Genomic DNA, 21,235 nt, shown 5'->3' with positions numbered 1-21,235 from the left:
CACAATCTAAACCACTGCTGCTCAGAGCTCCCAGATTGCAACACATGGGCCGCAATCACACCACCACTGACAAACTCCCATGGGATTAGTATTTCACCAGGGGCTTCAGTTTTGCTACATGTGACATTTGTAGCAAAATACACATTTAATGTGTAGCTAACTATAAGCAAGATTTGTCTTATGCAAGCCTAAACAGTTTTTTGTGAACATCTGTGTGTGCCATTCAGTACCTAACCTAACACTGCCTATGTTGTGATATTTGTCTGCTTGTCCTCAAGGGCTACCCTTGGCTTTCTGCAATGCTTTTGGCTTTACCATCTAAACCTGCTCCAGTTTTAATAGATGCACAGTCCTCTTTTATTAGGTGACAAAAATACAGTTGAGAGGGCTCTTGAAATAGCTGTATCTTTGTGTTAAGGAATTTGATATAATCGAACTTAGCTGCACAAGTTTTTGCAACCCAAAACAGACTCAAAATAATGGCACCATTTGCAATGGATATGAAATAGGCATAATCTAACCCCAGTGAGTACAACAGCTTAGTATGTAAAAGTCAAGTTCCTTTCTAACACATGAAAATACCCACCTATACATAGAAAGAGCAAAATATGTATCTACAACTGTACTAAGAACAAAAAGTATTGTTTGCACAGTTCTTGATCAAATAAATTAAAAACTCAATAAAGGCACACAATTTACTTTCTCAGCGGGAGGGGCAGGAGTTTCAACATATTTTTATCCCAGAGCACTGTTGCCCCAAAGCATCAACTCTTCCCTCAACACTTCTGAATTTTCAGTTTTCTGCAAGTGAAATGCAGATGATAGGTGTGTACAGACATTTATATACAAATATAAAAATCACTCTTGAAAGTCAGAGCTTTTTGCCTTCAAAATCATTCCTTTCTTACTGAAACTTCCTAGGTCTTGCTTGAAAAACAAATATTCTGGGTTTGCTCTGTAAGGAAGCTGTTTTCCTCAAAAAAAAGTGAAAGCTGATTGTGTCATCTGAAGCTAAGAAAACAGACACATAAATAATGATCTTGAGAGATTGTAACAGCAAGATAGTATTTCATCCTAGAGGTGCCTTAAAAGAAATTCCTCCACATACAGGTTGAATTAAAAAAATATTTTTATTTACATGAGTAAATAATGTAGTGCAAGGCGAGTGGATTTAACCCTCAATAATGCATAGATTGATGCAATTTATAGTCTGTGATCTACATCATTTTGCAGAGGTGACTGCACATCTGCTGTAAAGGTTAGACTTTTCCTACAGCCACTTTACAGACAGCTTTAAATCAGATAGAAGGTATTTGCACTCCATACATGGTATTTATACATCCCAGCCAACATTTATCAAATAAACCGTCACTTAAGTGTCTTTTAGAGTCACTATAGAACATGAAATAAATCCTTGCCAGTGTTATCTACAGAAGAATCCAAAAATAAATTTTTGTTCACTTTGTGTCATCTGATCACACTTAAAACATTTTTATTTATTCATTGGGGAGCTCCTTTCTCTAATCAGTGGCTCCTGGCAGGAAGAGAAACATTTTCTTGTGTCCACCAGGGAATGTGGATTCTTGTAAAACTTTGAGTAAAACTTAGCAATCATAACTAATATGTTATAACCATATTGCAAATGTTCCTGGTCTGTTTTCTTTCAAAACAAAACACTTTTCACATTGAAAAATCAGCATGGAATATAGAATGCCAAAAAACTTATTGTTACCATTGCATGTACCAAAGTCCCGACTGGTTTCCATGGAACTTGGAAAGTATTGGTAACTGGGTTTCACTTTTACGTAATTTCCATGATTCAAATTTGGAAAACTTTGCTGATTTCAGCAATAAATAAGCTCAAATGCAGTAAAAGCAATTTAATAAGAGATTAGACATGTAAGTAAAACTTCATTAAAACCTGTTTTCTTATTTTTCAGTTAGGTGAAGACTTTGCAGGTTTCCTTCCAGGTCCTTCCATGACGTACAGTATGATTGTGTGCTGGGTATAGCAAGATAATCTGCATCATCACTGGAGTTAAATAAATCTGCATCATCATTGGACTTAAATAAATTATACAGATGCTTTTCCTCTATAGTGGAGAAGTCAGATCAGTGAACTTCCCTACACCTTCAGCTGTTGGACTGCATTATTAATGCCATGTACAGGGTTGGTTGCCAGTTCTTAGATTTGTAGTTTCTCATATCCTGTCTTCGCAATGGACGTAAATCTGAAGAAAACACCACTTCAGCTGGTAACAAGGGGATTCTGAGGGTTTGACTCCTGCTGTGATAAATCATTTGAAAGTGTAGGTTCATCTCGCTGTACTGGTCTGGTAACATCCTCGCTGTCATTCCCTGAGGAAGAAGGGATGTCATGTGACAATGGTTCTGATCTTCTTCCGGGAGAATTGCGAGCTTCAGAAGAATGTCAAAAGAAATCATTTAAGAAAACCCCACTTTGTCTAGGAAGTCTATTAATCAATATTTAAATATTATGTGGATGCAAAACTACACATAAAGATAATATTCAAAAGTATGGAAATAATGAAAGAAGAGTATCTAAAATTATATATTTTATACATTTGTTGCATGATTACCAAGTTATGTAAATTGATAGCTAGTAAGAAAGGAAAGCAGGATTTCAGAATTATTTCCACATTCAGCATATTCTTCAGAGTTACATGTCTTAATTCAAATAATCTTTTCAGATTTAATGGTGTTGGGTTTTTTAAAATACTACTTCCTATAGGTGTAGATTATCAACATAAAAGTAATTTTTTCAGTATTTTATTACAGAAATATATCAGAAAACATTATTTTCTGACATATACTTACTACTGGGGTTAAAAAACACCGTAAGAAAATGTATGTAGTGGAAGAAATTCTTTTTATAATTGGTAATATTCACAATTTCCTGATCAAGTCTTGAGATCTGAATTGAAACACTTGACTGAAGCAGGTAATGCTTTTTAAATGATGACTAATTATTTTTCATGTGATGTTAAGGGTTTTCTCCCTATACTCAGCAATGTGATTTTGTCTCTGATATCTTTTTCAGTGTGGTAGAAAACATGATAGCAGTTTTAATAGACTGAAGTCTAGCATTTCTGTGTGTTAATAGTTTTTGTCCCATCAAAAGACAGCATAGAGCAAAACCTTCTGTTTTAGGACAGGAGGAGTTTGCAACTCCTGACTAAATGCATTTGCTGATTCTGTAACTGATGTTAAGAGTCTGAACTGACTCTTACTAAGTTACTCTAATGTAGCACCAGCTCTTGGAACCTCACTTTTTCTCCCACCTTGCATCTGATCCAGCCCTATGAAACAGGAGACACACTTTGATTGCATATTGCAGAGATTACACAGGGAATCCAAGTCATATAATTACTGTAACAATACTGCATGTTGAGAGATGGAGAATAATCACCTGCAGTTAATGTTTTTACTAAGAATCTCCTTTATTAAGAGGAAAAAAAAGGTTTAAAGATGCTTTTACTTCATCTACCCCTTTTTAATGATCAAAAAAAATGACACGTTAAAGAAGCTATTGCTTAGAGGTTCTTCTATCAAATATAGAATTCTGACTTCATTTTTGAATGTTCTACTGACATAAAAAGACTATTCCTCTTTCTTCAGCTTTACACATACTTACCAGATAAAGATTGAAACGACTGCACTGCAAATGCAACAAGAATTGATAAAAGAAAGGTTCCCATGAAGTAGATCTGTGACAATAATTTTAAAAACATAGTTAGAGCAGTGCAAAGCCAAGGTAGAGTTCCAAATCAATTGTGCATGTGATAAAGGAGCAATACATACCAGAGTAGAGTGTAAAACATTGTTCCAGAGAACTCTCATGTAAAAATAAAGCAATGCTAATGAACATGGACTAATTGATTCCTGGTTACTATTATTCCAGCACCTATAACAAGAGGATTAAAACAACTAATTAGTCCTCCTCTACAATTTTGGGGCATTGATCATCTGGGACTCTCAAAATTTTGTTACCTACACAGAACATTGATGCCAAAACTCCTTTAGAGACAATGCTGTATAGCAGAATGAAGTCAGAGCTTATACAGTGTTTTAGCTGACTAGCACAAGGCACCTATCTCCTGTGAGGTGAGCTGAGCAGCTTTCTCCATTCTATCAAATAGGAGTTCACCTACTAGGGCAGTTTAGACAGCTAAATCACAGGCATCTATTTAAAGCTTCAATTGATTCTCTTCTACAAAGCTAAGGAGAGGGAGTGGTGACATATATGTAGATGTATACCTTTTCTCTACAAATTGTTATACATATAATTTAGTTATAAAGTCATAGACTGTGTGTATATATATATATAGAGAGAGAGAGAGACATAAATACATAACGGTATGTGCCCTTTTAGACAACTGTATGATGATGGGAAAGCCCTTCAGCACTGTCAAGTCTGGAATTACTCTCACAGCAAAGCAGAGGTGCATTCAGCCCAAGTGAAGGCAGAATTCAGACTCAAGCTTACAATCCCAGATGGTCCAGAAGCCCTATGTATCTGACTAATAATTTCACGTGCAGTGGAAGTAATTTAGGATACAAGTTCAGTCTAACTGCAGTGAAGAACAATTTCAGCAAATTGCTGGAGAAGAGACAAATGAGGTTTTAACGTTGGTATTATCTTCACTCTTCTGGGTTCACTCAGTAGCAAAACAGATGATAAACCACTCATCATTCACAGCCTCATGTATTAACCATTAGCTCCTCCTTCTTCAAATATTTGAAAGGCAATTCCACAAATTCACCAAATATTGTGTAAGCTTCAGATTCCCACTGTGCCTTCCAACACCTGTTGCTTTACCTGGGTAAAGGAAACCCAGGTTCTGTACTAGAACCAGAGTGTTCTGGGTGGTTTGTCAATGAATAGTGCTGGCACAGGTCATTCAGACAGCAGACCTGTAACATTCTCAGATACCTATTATTCTGTGCCAGCCTGGACATATTTGCAAAATCAATAGGAAGGGTTGCTATTATCCCAGTTACACATTTTCAAATTCTGTATTAAATTATGTTACATTTATGAAATATTGGTTTGGACTGTGCACAAATCACCAGTGCCTAACTTAGGAACTTACATATATTGAACTGGAAAAGACCACCTGGATTGTTGAATCCAGTCCCTGCTATTCCAGGTAACCACATATAATCACATCTCTTAAAGAGGCATAAACTGAAATATACTTAGGGAATTAAAGAATTTCAAGTATGTTGACCTTAACCTGCCTTAAATGATAAAAGCGAACAAAGTTAATAGTAACACGAGTTGTTGTCCTCCAGGGTAAATGTTACTCACAAGGAAAAACAGAAGATGCTGATTAAAGGTAAAAAAGACTCACCTGTAATACAGTTCTTGAAGAAGTGATGTATTACTAGAATGCAGTGCTTGATCAATTTCCAAGTGATCCAAAATATAGGAAGGTATGGAGTTGCCCTCTTCTATGACAAGGGCCAAATTGAAGAAACCCTAACAGTAAAAAAAATGCACAATTTTTAAACATTAAATTTTCATATCTGAATTTAAGCACCAGGTATCTAAATAATTATAACTGTCTTTCCTAAATTTGTTTAGCATAATGTGATATTCACCAAATAATTATGAGAGCCCTTTCTCCTAACCGTATGCTCAGGTGAATAGTGAAAATGCAAAAGAAGCATTCAGATGTTGTGACACTGTTTTCTTAGCTCATATCCTTTTCCAGATGGTTTCTTTCTTATTTTCAGTTGCTCATTAAGCACAGTTACCATATCAAAGTGTCATATTTTATCTCCTAGGGAAATACAGAGTGAAAACAGAAATGGATTTCTATTGTATTACTGTTCAATTCCCCTTCACACAGCTCTACAGATCAACAGAATCTGAATAGTGAAATTAAGAGCAGAAATTTCCTTCAGACAATCTGAGTCCTTAATCTTACAGTTTTGCTTATTTGGACAAGTCTTAGGCAATCCTGTGTCTCTTCAGAGTCAGGAAGATGAATACACATGAGACATTTTACAGGTTTCCCCACCACTTTGGCTTTCATGCTTTAAAGTAACCATGCATCTCTTCTTTCCTTTGCTAGCTTAGCAGTAATGTTATGTCCCAATAACCTCAAAACAGAACCCACCCATGCTACCTCTGATAAGTCACATACAAGACACTGCCTGATGATATTGCCATAGAGACAGGGAGAACAGAATATTCTACCCAGGAGGTGCAATAGGAGGGCCTGACAACAGGAAACTCAGTGGTGAAACACTGCATGTATTTGGTAATATACATGGTGTATTCTTTAATTATTAAGCATTTTAAGATGAAACCTTCATTAGCGAATAAAACTCACTCTGGGATTCATTTGGTATAATATACAAAGGGAAATGGGCCAGTCTTCTTTTTTTTAAATCATAAAATGGCAGAGGATAGGACTAGAATACAACCTAGCAGTCTATTAAATCTTCCTCTTGCAATAGCAAAAACACTGAGTCAATTGTGCCAAGGTAAGCACTAAATTAGGCCATTTACCTCTAGCTTACAAAGCAGCCTAATTCTAGGGACCATTCATCCAAGCTAAGTTTATCTTCTATTATGAAACAGCAACGACTGACTCACAAGGTATTTTGAAATAATTGTAACTTATTCTAGCAGGTTTCGTTGGTGCAGATGAGGCCAAGCAGAAGAACCAGTCACAGCTAAATTCTCAGGTTGTTCTACACTCTGATGTTTTGCCGTGACTACAGACCCACCTGTGAATCACCCTCCAAGGCGGCCTGGGCATACATCCGCATGGAGAGCTCAAGGTCTTTACTCTGGTTCTGGTAACCATAGTAGTAGAAATCACCCATCTTCAAATAAGCTGTGGAAGAAACAAAAAACCAGGAAGATCATTTAGACTATTTGTAGCAATAGAATTAATCAACTATTAATGTGATGGAGAAGTTAACAGTAATTCTATTTAAAGCACAATATTAAAAAACAAATGTACTCTCTCTCTAATTGTCTCTGTGGCTACTTTATATAAGCCTCCCACTGAAAAGAATTATCCTGGATGAAATCTCTCATTGTTTCTCTCTAATGAATTTAATTCTAATGAATGACATTGCTTTTACAAAAACAGAGGCTTGAGAGTCTTTATATAGCATTCCTTCTTCACTTGCTGAATCTGTCTTTGGACAGCCTGAAGCTTTATTTAGTCAGATTAGCCCTACTACATTGATGAGGCTTAAAACCATGCCATCTATGTGTTTTCTCTGTACCTGACACTATGGTGGCTGAATCTTTCCCAAAAGTTACAGAATGCTGCTGCTGGTAATTTTATTAGTTTCAAATCCAACTCAACCCAGGACAACGGTAGGGTTACAATTTTCCTGTCTGGAAGGAAGCAATGCCCAGCAAATACTTTACAAACATCTTTCTGTGACATTGGTCCATAATGAAATCCATCAAAAGAGAGGGCACTGACCCAGACAGGAGCAAGCATGATGTTGCACTAAGCTGTGCTATTGAATTTAAAAACTCCCATGAGTGTGTCTACACTTATCTGACCTAAGCTTTCCTCAAATGGTTTGAAACTCTTCTACACTTTGGCTTGTGCATCTATAGCAGCTCCCTAGAAATCCCGTGAGTTTTTACAGTGGACTGAAATGGAATGACAGTCCCATCCTATGAGTCTGACCTCCAGAAGTTTTTCTAATGTAAGCTTGTACCAGTGGATCCACCAAAGGGTCAGCCAAACTACACCTTGCTAAGGTGTCTACAAACTCCTCAGGAAAGCCAACAGTGTTTGTCAGCTCCTTTGGCTTCTGGCTATATCCATGTGGTATTCAGTTTCCACACATTTCCCACACTGTGCTTCTTACAAATCACTTAAATGCTGTTGTGAGACAATCAGATCAGTGTTTTTAAATATTCAGTAAAGCTTTCAGAGGCACCAAAATGACTAAGCTATGGAAGTCACAGATGTAGTAAAATTTAAGGCCTGAGGAATGTAATTTATTTGCAAATAGACCTTAGAGAATCCTTTAGTTCTCCAAGGTAAGCTCTGCCAATGTTGATAAACTCTGTACCCTAAGAGAAAAACTAGTAATAAATTAGATAAGGAATCCTTTAGCCTTTATTAGTTTCTCATGACTCAATTATGATATGGAAGTATATTTGCTTTTGGATTTTCCCTTTGATAAACCAAACAGCATGAGCTCCTAAGGTCTATTGCTTTTTTTCTTAAACTTTGAGTCAACTGCTCAGACTCCTAAATATCTAGCCCTTCCTCAGGGATTAGGTTTTTTATTTTATTTTATTAAATTTTTATCCATTTAATGCAATAAAAAGGAAATTTTCAGAAAACCTGTGCTGAAATACAACACTTAAATTACCTTTTTTCCCTTTATATTCATATCAAAATAAGAAAAAGCAAAAGTATGATTAGTAGGAATTAATCTTCCCTCAACCTGCTTACTCACATATAAGTCATAACAAACAGTTTTTGAAATTTAGAAAAAAAAAGTAAAATTAAAATTTAGAAAGAATTCTTTATACATACCAAATGATGGAGCATTGACTTGAGAAACAGAGAAATTGTAGTATCTCCAGACGCAATCAGTTGCTAGGTATTTTCTTGCTAGGTCCTATAAAGAAAATAATTGATGAATTCGTATCCCAGGTAAGAGAACAATGACACACATTATCATTAACAAAGCCTCCTTTCAGGATAAGGATTTGTGATTTCATTTACTCACTGGTCTTTCTTCACAGATGTGTGCTAAATTTGACTGTGACACTTCAATCCCAGTTTCAGCTGCTAAAATGTAATGCAGCAGAGCTTCATGCCTAATGTTAGATAAAATAAATTAATGAAAAACCTTACAAAAATAACATGCATTTTAGTTACAGTTAAAAAACAAAAATCAAAAACACTAAATAAACGTATAAAATTGTCTACAAGAAAAACTTTGGTACAAAGCTTAAGAGCAAGAGGCTGGGAAACCCATGCAACAGCGACATACACAGGCAATGTTTGGTGTAACCAGACATGCTGGATCTCAAGAATTTGCAGCCCTTGCCCTCTTGCATTGAGGCTACTGGCTCTAGTGTGCATTTACTCCAAGTGCCAGACTGATGGGAAAGAAGAATTGATACTAAGCCTAATTTTCTATTTATATATTTCAGATAAAACATTCTGAAAAGACTCGACTTAAAAAATAAACCCTATAATTAACTTAACTGTGTATATATCTGTCTAACATTCATCTGAGTATTTCTTTGGTATGCTTTACCTTTTATTTATGTGACCTTCTTGTCTTTTTATACAGAGCTTTTTGAAAAAGGATTTGTCTCTCCTTATATTTGAATGTATGAACAGATAAACAGTCTTGGTCCCTCTAAGGACTTTTTTCATCTCACTGACTAAATCAAGTTGTAAAATTTAATATTGCATTTGCAGTATAGCAATTCAGTATTCTGATACTAGACAAGAGCATCTCTCATATTCTCTGGCACCCATCTACTCTATATTATGAAGACTACGCATTTAAAATTAAGAGGAAGTCTTTAAAATCATGTGTGTAGTTTTAAAATCCCAAGAGAGTAAAAAATCCCGTTTGGTGTACTTTTTTCCTTCTGAAGTTTCCTATTAAAGAGTAGTGTTGCCAATGATTTTCTTCTCCACAACACAAAGGTAAAACCATGGCAAGTTTCAGGGTTCAATGGCTTGTTTAACTGGAAGCTAACTGGAAGATATGGTCAAATACACATTTGACTTCAATAGTAGCTGCTTAAGCAAAGCAACTTTAAATCAAATTGTGAAAGTAGTTGTTCTTACAAAACTAGCAGGTGTACCCTCCTGTTATCCAGCTACTTCTGCATTATTCCTTGTACTTGCCCTGTACAAATATCTAGTACAAGAGAGATCTAGACTACAGAAGGAATTCAGGGGAAAACTGGGAAATTGGTTGATCCTTAAATCTCAAAGGGCAACTAAGAAAAGAAATTACATTTACGACCTTTAAATCAGTCTTTGAAGGTCTACCTATCATGACAGACAGATGTGTTAAACACGTGTCTGCAAATAATGACTGAAGAACACATATTACTTGTACTTGGATGGATTAGCAGTGCAGCAATTTATACCTATGCAATTTACACCCAGGCATCTCAAGTAGGACTTCAGGAGATTTTCCCCCCCAGCTGCTGAGCCCAGACTTTCTGGAATCTTAATGCTCTATCTGTCATCTGCCTGTGGACGGCAGGATGAACTGGGCAGAGCCACAGGCTTGCACAACAGATGCTACAAAAATATCAACAGTTTTTCAGTATTCGAAAGCGGGCTCAAGTCTGAAAAGAAATGTCTGTGATGGACTCAGTAAAAAGACACTTCTAGGTATGAGTTATTCCAGAACAGTCCACTGACAGTTTCTTGTAGATCTCCTTATCCTGAAACACTAACTCAGTACTTACAGGGGAAAGCTGCAGGACTAAATGAGCCATTGTTTTAATCACGTATGACAGTCTGATGTTTGTACACACAATATCAGATGCTCATGCCTTGCTAAGATGGACCATTAACCTGGACACTATTTTAAAACCTCTAGGCTGGCTCATTGGATATTACAGCCCCCTATTATATTTACACAAAAGACAGTATTAGCCATACACAGAAAAAACAACAAATCTAATCCAGCAGCTGGTCTTTTCATGACACAGAAATATACAAAAGAGAGAAGGTAAAATACGAGATTTGTAACAGAGAGAACAGTAAAAGCAAAAGGTGTTCCTCTGGTTAATCCAGTGCACATTACACAAATATTATGGGATGAGAACCACAGTTGATACAACTATTTCACACTAAAATCCTCTTTGTTTTTCATTTGATTCTGTCAGAATTGTTGAATTATCAGATCAACTCCTCCTTCCCTTTATGTCAATGTATGTTTTGCAACTGATTTTTGTAGTACTATTACTTTTTTTTCCTTTGAGGAGATGGTCCATTATAAACTATTTTATCTTGCTATATGTAAGAGAAAAATAGCAAATAAAGAGAACAGAAGAAACATACCATGAAAGTTCCAGATATGCATTGAGAGCTTTTCTGATTACATGACCTAAGTAGCCATTCTTCTCTGCAATGTGTTTCGCCCATCTGTGGAATAGAAGAAACAAAAAATGAACAGTCATGCTCCACTAATGTTATTCCAACTCACACAGACTCAAAAAGCACAAAAGGATATGGGATCACCATCTGAATTCTTCTGTAAGACAAACTATGGGACTTAACAGTAGTCACTGCATCAATCCTGTAACAATTGACTGAGAATATGAAGTCCATTCATCTCTATGAGTGTATTAGAGACATTCTGTGTTTTTTTTCTCAGCAATGTTTTCTTAAAAAAACAAACAAATTCTTGATGCTATCAAGAATTATCTGCCTATTTTTTGATGCAAAATGCCAATTCTACCACGTCACCAATAATTCTTGAAAAAAACCAAAAATAATGCGAGGCTTAGTTAGATACAACCTTTCAGAGTTGTTTGATACAATCTCTCAGGGTTGCTCTGGAAAAAAAAAAGTAGTAGAAGTACTTAATATCTCTTAAAACCTACTGGTCATCTAAATAATACACATACTCATACAGATCAAATATTGCTGCAGAACCTTTTGCCATGGAGGTAAGTACTGTGAAGTACAAGGTGTCTAGGACACGGACTTAAAAATCACCAGTAAGGAAAATAACCACATTGGGAATATATTCTCCTTTAATAAATAGTCTCCTTACTTACATTACAGCTTTTTCTGGATCTCTAGGGAAGTCTTCCATATTTCCTGTGATGTAATACAGAGAGCATCTCAAAGTCCCCTCTATATGTCCTCCTTGGGCAGCTTTATAGAAATATCGTGCAGCAACTGTCTGTGAAGAAACAAGACACAATTAGCAACTGTGCATTATTAATCTTTATTGAGATTTCTTCCTCAGGACTCATATCATCAAAGGAATAAAAATAGGTAGCTGGATAATGAGGGTAAGATAGTTAAACTACTTTTAATGTACTTAAATGAAATGAATTCTTTCTTCTAAGTTTTTAATAGTTTAGGCTAGAAAAAGTTTTGAAGAACATATATTCAGGTAATATATGGAACATCAAACAGAAAAGCGTCTAAATGTTTACCTAACACTCACTAACACAAAAATCTTAGCATATAACAAGCATATGACAAAAATAAAATTAGTTATTCACTAGTAGGAAGATCATTAAGGCATTCTGGAGAACAGAACTTTTGCACTTGTGATGCCAAATGAAGGCTGTGGACCAGCAGCAATTCTCTGTATGTTCAGCAGACCACAACCACAATGCTCAAATCTTTGAAACTGGTTTATGAAAGATAAGACAGATTGAGTAAGCAGGGCCAGAGCTACAGAAGTGGGAAGGCTGTGTGACTCCACACTTTACCCTCAGGAACAGTAATCTGTAAAGTAAACCAAACCAGCATACAACCTGAAATAATTGATTTCAGGAAATTTTTAACCACCAATATATGCTTTCTGTTAGTGAGCATGGATTACACAGTCCTTCTTGCCATTGGCTCTGATGAATAAAGAAACCTGGACACTTTTAGGTGTTCTCTTATAATCAGTTCACTCTGAAATGTGTATTTTGGCCCTTGGGGAAGGAAAATGTTTGCCAGATGCACATGTTGTTGGGCACTGCTGCTGTTGGCAGCAGAAATGCTCATTGTCTGGAGTATATCCAGATCTCAGAACTCAAAGGCCACACTGGAAACATGTTTTAGCTCAAAGTATGAGGTCTGCTGGCATTTATTACAGTCTACCTCACTATACTTTTGCTGCTGTTCATACACTACCAAGTTAATTAAAAGAAATATAAATTAAGTAGACCATTCCTATTAAGGGAAAATCTATTTTGCACATATGTTAATGGGTTCTGTCACAGAAAAACAAAATAAAATACTGCTGTATACCAGGATATATCAAATAGCTACATTTTCAAGTCTGGATTGGAGGCCTCTCACTGCAGTTCTGAGACTCACAGAAGCTATGTGAACACAGCATAGCTATGAGTTCATGAGTTCAGGGACAAGGTTCTGCTGCCTTCAGTTATTGTGGAATCCCTTCCCTGTAAACTTTTCAATACAAAACTGAGAACCCAAAAGGTCACATGATGTGAGAGCACACACTATCCTTCCTGGCTGCTATCACTGGAAGGAGTAAAACCTGCACCTGGTTTGTTTCTAAATCAAAAGAATACAAACACATGCATATAATTTTGACTGAGATATTTGAGCAACATCTCTCTCCCTAAGCAACCTGACTGAATCCCCCAGTAAAATCCTTCCTTATGATAAAAGGTGACAAAATCCAACTTAGGATGATCAGAGCAATATCGAGAATGAGGCAAAAACTTCTGAATTGGGCCCTAATGTAAGAAATAGTTCCACTAAATATTTACTTACTTGATTTCTACCAGGTACTCCTGGGTAAATCCCATCCAAATACAGGACACCAAGGTTGTATGATGCATCTGGATTTCCCAATTCTTCAGCAATTAACCAGTGTTCGGCTGCTTTTCTATAGTCTCTTTTAAAATTGTGGTAATACCATCCTAATCCATTCACTGCCTGGGGCAAGCCCTTAGGGAAGAAGAGCAGTCTCAGGTCATACATTTGATTTTGCTTTTTGTTACTTCTGAGAATAGGGGTTATAAAGCCTTTTTTCCCCACTACTTTTGTCTGTGGCCTCATATATAAAGTGAGGAATAAGACTTCAGTGTCATCTTATTCTACAGAGTCTCAGCCATGTGCTGACTTTCACTTGTTGACAAGAACAAATTTTGACTATTTTTCTGCTTTCTCCTCTTCAAAGCCAAACAGGACACTCATTCTTGTGAACTCCCGGAAACCGGTTGAGAGGATTAGCAATCAAAAATCCCACTTCTTTTAAACTAGAACATTTCCTTGAGAATAAATAGAAAGCAATGAACACAGAATTACTTTGTAATGCTGCCTTCAAACTGCATTTCACCAACATTATACAGATCTGCTTAAGATATTGCTACTTGCTACTCTTCGCATCTTGCAAAAGCATAAAAAATATAATATGCACAAAAAATAGCATACTTGCTATACTTTGCATCTTGGCTCAAGAGGAGAAAATCTTGAGACAGTTTTTATTTTTCTTGCAATGAGTCATCGCTTCCTTGCATAAACTGGTGGATCATATGGGGCTGTAAGTATGCCAGCAGTGTTACTAACTTGCACATTAAAATGCAAAAGACGTTAAACTTTTCAATAATTATGATGTTGTTTTTGTATAGAAAATACGCATTTGAACATAAGAACCCAAGTATCTGAGTTCAAGGAGAGTAAGGAAATTGATGTCTCTAGGAGTCTTCCAGGAAGCTGTCCCTCAGATCCTGAATCAAGGGAATTTTGATCATATCATACAAGTCTTTCAGTTTATTTAAGCCTTTCCCAAACAGGCAGTAGAACAGATAGTCCCTCCTGTTTCAAAGGAATCACAGAACTGGCACAAATCTTTTCTGATGGTGGTCAGCTGTGAAATCCTACTGTCATAATCAGTAACTTAACTCATTCTGGTTCTAAGAGCTAGGAATGTGTTCAAGGTCTAGGTACTCTTTCATTTTTATTCCAAGGACCAGATCATGGCCTGGGTAACCTGCCTGTCCTAGAGCATTAAATGGGAGTGAGGCTCCTCTGCTCTGTGGTGCCTGTCAATGTTTCTCCCTACTATGGAAAAGAAACCAGGAGACTTTGGGACATCCAGGTCTTCTCCCTTAATGCTCAGGAATATAAGGCAAAAAAATTCTCCGGGATCAAATGTTCACTTTGTAAATCGCTTAAATAACACCAAGTTCCAAAAGATGTAAGTAGAGAGAATTCTTTCACAGAAATTTTGGCTGATTTTGAGTGGTCTAGTCTCCGAACTTGGGAAAACAAGGCTTTCACCACTCATGGTGATGACACTGAAAGAAGCAAGCAGTATTGACACAGAATTATGGCAAGAGGCATTTTATATAAGTCAGAGTTCATTGTTATTAGCACCTAGTACAGAACTACTACAATAAATTATTTATTGTATTTTACCTTGGCTGCTGCTTTCTTCATCAATTCCAATGCAAGTTTTATATTCTTTTTCACACCTTGACCCTAGGAAATGGATATGTGAAACAATCATTGTTTACAAATGCAGGGTGATAAAAATTCACTTACACACATCCAAAATGCCTTTTAATATTTATACTATTACCTACTGAGTGTCATTCAGCTGTAAACAGTTATAACAAAACAAGCAGCTTTGTGTTCATCCATCCTTCACAGCTTTACAAAATCTCAGTGATTCAGTCTAGAAACAATTATCTCATCGGTATATTCAAGTGATTTTTACGGGTAAATAATACCACAGATATTATTTTTAATTTACATTTAATATACATTTATATATATTATATATATTTTATATATATATATATATTACATTATTAGATATTTTAAATTTATATTTAATTTTGAGCAACTAAGGAAGAATGAATAGCATTCAAAGGGGCATAGGTTATGCACAGTTTGGCAGTGAGTAAGAGCTCTCAGCTCTCCTGAAAAAAGATGTTAAAGTGTCTCTAGAGGAAATACACAGATGTCATGCTTATGATGTCCACATAAAATAATTCCAGACACAGGTAAAACAGATTTTGTGTGCTCAAAATTAACACAAGCAACACTTAAGCAAGCATTTTCTAGAGAAAATGTCAAAGGAATGAGATGAAGACCTAACAGTTCCTCACCAGTATTTTGAAGCTTTAGTGCATGAATGTCTTATGGGTGACATCACTTAGCTGATACACCTTATTTGACTCAGGTGAGGTCATGCCTCAGTTTAACATCTTCTGTCTACTGCTTCTAGCAGGGAAAAATTAACTGCATGCAGCAATAATTTAATTCCAACTTAAAAAGCCATCCTAATAAAGGGTTCTATTCTACAAAAGGATCAAACTTTTATCTACAACTCTACACCAAAGCCTATGCCTACTAGCTGGTTGGATTCTTGAAGTGACAAGACACTAGGTAAAACTAGGAAAAATTTGGATCCACAATTTTGATCCTGAATATGGCTAGGAGGAAAGTAACTAGACTGTTTTTAACTTGCTCTTTTTAAAATTTTTGTGCCTTTTTGGTACAATATTAGCTTCATACCTATTGATTGCTTTTCAGAGTAAATCTAAAAGCACTTGTGTACACTCTTACCCTGTGTCACTGCAGATAACTTAGAAACATCATGTTATAAGAACAATTATTTTGAAGTGAAAACATGAAATATGACTTACCTTAAACAACACAATGGCGTAATCATATATTAACACTGGATCTTCTGTTTCTATTGCACCCTTTGCATACCACTCAATTGCGGCTTCAGGATTTTTTGCCACTCCTTGTTGACCCCAAAACAGCATCTGAGCCAAACGTTGCTAAAAGAAAACAACTTAAGCAGTAATGCTATAAATGCTAGTATTGAAACTGGAAATACAGGAGCAGACTTTTTCAGGCTTAAATGAATTTCAAATGTGAGAATAAACTAGTATAGACACTCAACAGTTTGAAAACAACTGTTTAACAGGAATATTCAGAGAGCTTTTCAGTGGTGGAATGTACTGATCCTAACTCGACAGCAGGGTTATTTTTACAGCTGTCAGCATCATAGAAGTCTGGATTGATTTAAGTGCAGAGATAAGGGATAGACAGATCTGATGCATATAAATGGCTTCGTATTACAGTATATTACTACTGGTCTCAGATCAGCAGCAGTAATTGCAATGTGTCAAATACAAAGCCAGGGAAAAGGATTAGAGACAGAGGTTGCCAAGACTTGAAAACTATTCCCTTCTGCCTTGCATCATTGTTATGGCCTTTGCATGGCTACTGGCTATTACTGAACAGGAGCATGAGAAATAGTCCAGGCTTGGAAAAAAGAAGCAGTTCTGGGTGGAAGGAGAAAATGTCTGTCCACTCTCCTCTGCAGTTTTCCTACATGGTCTAAGTACTAATACTAATGTACTCAGGTACATTCCCGAGTGTATTTAAAACCAAAAACGGGGAAATTTACTACTTTATACCTGTGCAGCAGCATTTCCTCTTGTTGCTTCATGTTTTAACCACATAAAGACATCACCATTTTCTTTTGTTTGAGCTTTTAGCAGTTCATCATCCATCAGTCTTATAGTTTCAACAAATGCCTGAAGAGCAGGTGAGCAGAAAAAAATTAACTTCCACATGAATTTCACAAAGAATTTCTACATCTGCAATCAGAATGAAAATGTTGTCCCTTTCCTGCTCATCCCTACAAATTCACCAGCAGTTCTGGATTTTAAAATTCTCATCACTCTTCTGATGCCCAGTGCATTAAGAACTATTCTTATATTCACTGTAAAAAACATTTACTGCTTTGTTCCAAAACTGCAAGTCCATTCTACACTGGAAAGATGTCAAGACACCAACAACTGAAAAGAACCTACAAACCATCTTCTAATGCACTTAAAAATGGGTTTTAAATGCACTTAAAAATGACGAAAGTGGTTTGAGTCTTTTAAGGCTTAAACATTTCTATAGAAATTGCTTTCAAAATATTAAAAAAACGGCTGGCAGAAAGCTTAATGAAGACCTGACCCACAGCACTCTTACCTAGGTAAATCTGCCAGTTTTTAGCTCTTCAGCAATTAAAATCTCTATTTTTTTGTACAATAATCATGCTTTCTGATAAGCCAGGATTCTAGCACTAACCTACTTTGACTATTCTTTACAAAAAAAGTTGTGTTACTTCCTGTTTAGCAGCCTATTCTAGAATAATTTTATTGTAACTTTATCAGATAACTAACAACTATGTCATTACATTTGATTATAGAAAAGGTTTAAGTATGGAGAGGACAATTCATCTTCTGCAGGAACTTCATGATGTCTGTTGAAATAGCAGATCAGCTGCTTAATAAACACATCCAATTATATTAATAATTAAAAAGCTGAGTGAGGATTTAGGGGCCAAGAATAAGGCTTGGACTTTAATAAAAGACAGGCTTGTGGACAATTCTGAGGACTTGAGACTGATTTTGATTTTCATTCCCCCTTCCTAAGAAACACAGTAATGATACCCACATATAATTTGGGGGATTTTGTAACAAACATTGGATCATAGAATGATTTGGGCTGGGACTGTTTAGTCCAACATGCCTGCCAAAGGGAGGGACACGAATCAGATAAGCAAATATTTGTAAATCAAGACAAAAATCTTCTGGCCCCATAAATATGGATATGAAAAATAACTTGCACAGAAAACAAATTCAGATACACTTAAAACTATTTTACCTGTTCCCCTTTTATATTGTGTTGATCCAGGGATGTCTTTATTGCAATATTGCTATAATAAGCATATGACAGCTCCAAATCAAGTGGATAGTTATTAATGCCTTGGTAATGTTTATAGCCAAGATTCATCACAGAAAGTCTCTCATTCCCCTGAGCACCAACCAAACTGTACAGCAGTCCCTGGCAAAAATCAACATACACAAGAGTAAATTTGCTGCACATCTCACAAGTTAAGCACTTTGCAGAAGATTTACAGGGAACAAAATGTTCATACTGGTAGCTGATATAATAGCTATATCATGTAAACACAGTTACAGAAGCAAACACAGCCATAAAGTGGTCAAAATGTCTTATGTTTGCATAGAAACACTTGAAAGAAAAACTAGGCTCTAAATACTTTTCAAATATTGCATTTATTCTGTCATCTCTAAGTGTGCAGCAATTTTTAATGTCATTTTACTATGGTATTATTTATACTCTGACGCTTTTTATACTCAGCAGTGACTTAAATAGTCCCACTGATGCCAGCTGCAGTTTTCACACTGAATTCTGTGGAAACATATGGCAGCTAACAAACAGCATTTGAGAATCTTACCCTAGGGATCTGACAGGACTAGTTGGATGGAATCTATGGCTGATAAGGTTTCAGCACAAATTTCCTTGAGGTACATGGTAATTGGTCTATGCACTACACATTTGCCAAAAAACATTTTCAGCACTACTATTATTTTTTACCTGCACTGTAAGAAAACCAGTGGAGTCCCGTCTGTGCTGGATATTAAATTGTTTCCTACACTACCTGAAGCAGATCCAATGATGAAATTACTTAGCCTCCATAATAAGAACTAAATACGCTATAATTAGGGTATAATAAAGGTTCCTGTCTAAGGTTTCTTGAGTTTGAAGAATTGCAGGTGAGCTTTGTCTCTGATTAGCTTGTTGTCAGGGGTTCTTCTGATTTAATGTCTGTAACCACAACAGACAGAGCTGCTATTCTTTATGAGTGTTTTCTATTATACTATTATATCACAATTAAATATCTGCTGGTAATTTTAGTGTTGCCTTCTTCCCCAGACATATAAACACATTCCCTTTATTTGACCTAGAACACATTGAAACATTTCAGTTATTTGCAACCTGACTAAGAGGTCAGGAGTTCTCAAACTCTGCAGTTGCTCAGTTGAAGCACAGTCACTTTTTTACAAAAGAAAACTGTTCTACTTTGGTTACCCTTGCTCATTTGACCATAATATACTCAGTGTCACATTTTTGCACACTCTAAAATCAGACTTCTTTCCTGACTGTGCTATGCAACCTTTCCACTTTAGATTTGCCTGATCCGAGACTTTTTTCCTACCTGTCTTCAAATGACTGTAGGTGACTCAAGGGCTCTTACTCATCCTGGCTCCACAGTGACTAGGCAAAGCAGTACTTTATGCTGTTCACTTTACCACCATCTTTACTATATCACTGATTTCATTGTTCTGCTTGAGCAGGATCAAGATTCCCACCATCAGGCCTTCATAAAGATATCTCTGCCATCAAGGTATTTATTAGTAGCTTTATTGAAGAATTCCTGCAACCACCACCTGGATCTGAGGGCCATTTCGCTTTCTTTAATTCAATGGATCATCCCATTTCTTAACTGTCTTTAAAGGTAATTAATTCCACAGACATAACAGAACATGTTAAATGTAGTACCTTTATACGATCCACAGACACACCAAACCCTGTTTCAAATATAACTGCAAGGAAATAGGAAGCCTTATGGTATCCACAACAACTGGAATCCACCAGGAGAGGGACAGAAGATCCCAAACTGCTGAGGCCATTGGCATTGGAGAGACCTTTTACGACCTTCTCAAATATCCTCCGGCCAACTTCTACAACTGTATCACTTCCATCTCCTAACACTAAAAATAAAATATAGGACACACAGTTATTGCAAGAGTTAAAATTAGGAACCAATTTCCCCAGAAACTGAGTAACAGACAGAACAATAGATTCTGTTATTTCTCAAGCTGAATGCTATTTTCAATGCAGATTAAATTCCTAGAGACACAAGTTATTAATGAATATGAAGGGTGAATAAAAATCCAAAAGACCATCTCAAAGTAACTAACTTTAGTAACTGACTTTAGTAACTAACACTAAAAACATAAGGTTATTTCTGTAATTCCTTCCACCTAATAAGCCATACTACCATCTGCAGCATATTGCAACATATACGCCACATAACACTCCTTTATTAAGTTAGCTAATATGAAAAAAAAAAGGTCAAAAGATACTAAACTAAGCAAAAAATACTGTTGAGTTATTTCAGAATAATTTGAAAAAAGAAACATTATTACCATCTGGACTACTGAAATCCATCTCTTGTAACAGTTGGAACAAAGTGTGGTACTTTTCCCTTAGCTCTTTTCCCCACATGAAAGCATCACATTTAGATTTTTCTCCATATTTGTGGATCAACTCCAAATAATAGTTTTCATAGTAACCTAGAGAAAACAACATATTTAAGACGTAAAAGCTGACTTTTTCGTCTTGAAAACAGGACCATTTTTCTGACAGAAAAAAAGAAATTTCTAGTAAACTAAAAATTTACAGACAAGATGAGCACACCCTTAACAAGAAGATAAAAACTCATCCAGCTAGCACTGGCCACTTAAACACATTTAGATTTCTTCTTCCATACACTGGTCACAATGCATTCAATTGAATTCAAATTAGAAACAACAAGCTAGTTTTCAGCACACATTTAAGCTATGTCCTTCTCCTTTCACCAAAGTGGACTCTTTCGTAGAAACCTGTTAATTACTGAATGTTAGGCAACTGTGGCAGAA

The 21,235-nt window shown here is 36.1% G+C and overlaps 1 protein-coding gene across 2 annotated transcripts in view; it reads right to left on the bottom strand.

Annotated features, from left to right (window-relative positions):
• Positions 1 to 1,111: 1,111 nt before the first annotated feature.
• SEL1L3 (SEL1L family member 3) overlaps positions 1,112 to 21,235 on the bottom strand; it is a 34,321-nt gene continuing 14,197 nt past the window's right edge. Inside the window, exons 9-24 of one of the 2 annotated variants that reach the window (XM_058837787.1) lie at positions 20,744 to 20,890; positions 20,094 to 20,305; positions 18,393 to 18,572; positions 17,150 to 17,269; positions 16,364 to 16,504; positions 15,129 to 15,191; positions 13,479 to 13,655; positions 11,789 to 11,916; positions 11,067 to 11,150; positions 8,752 to 8,842; positions 8,556 to 8,640; positions 6,763 to 6,872; positions 5,376 to 5,503; positions 3,823 to 3,925; positions 3,656 to 3,728; positions 1,112 to 2,418 (exon numbers count right to left, since the gene is read on the bottom strand). In XM_058837787.1, the coding sequence (XP_058693770.1) occupies positions 2,249 to 2,418; positions 3,656 to 3,728; positions 3,823 to 3,925; positions 5,376 to 5,503; positions 6,763 to 6,872; positions 8,556 to 8,640; positions 8,752 to 8,842; positions 11,067 to 11,150; positions 11,789 to 11,916; positions 13,479 to 13,655; positions 15,129 to 15,191; positions 16,364 to 16,504; positions 17,150 to 17,269; positions 18,393 to 18,572; positions 20,094 to 20,305; positions 20,744 to 20,890 (2,012 nt within the window). In that variant the 3' untranslated portion in view covers positions 1,112 to 2,248. The remainder of the gene's footprint in view (positions 2,419 to 3,655; positions 3,729 to 3,822; positions 3,926 to 5,375; positions 5,504 to 6,762; positions 6,873 to 8,555; positions 8,641 to 8,751; positions 8,843 to 11,066; positions 11,151 to 11,788; positions 11,917 to 13,478; positions 13,656 to 15,128; positions 15,192 to 16,363; positions 16,505 to 17,149; positions 17,270 to 18,392; positions 18,573 to 20,093; positions 20,306 to 20,743; positions 20,891 to 21,235) is intronic. The other variant, XM_058837788.1, reaches the window with a different exon arrangement.

Source organism: Poecile atricapillus, chromosome 4 (genome assembly GCF_030490865.1).
Source record: "Poecile atricapillus isolate bPoeAtr1 chromosome 4, bPoeAtr1.hap1, whole genome shotgun sequence".
Lineage (NCBI taxonomy): Eukaryota > Metazoa > Chordata > Aves > Passeriformes > Paridae > Poecile > Poecile atricapillus.
Note: the sequence above shows the minus strand (reverse complement) of the source record. Positions and strands in the feature narration are given on the sequence as shown.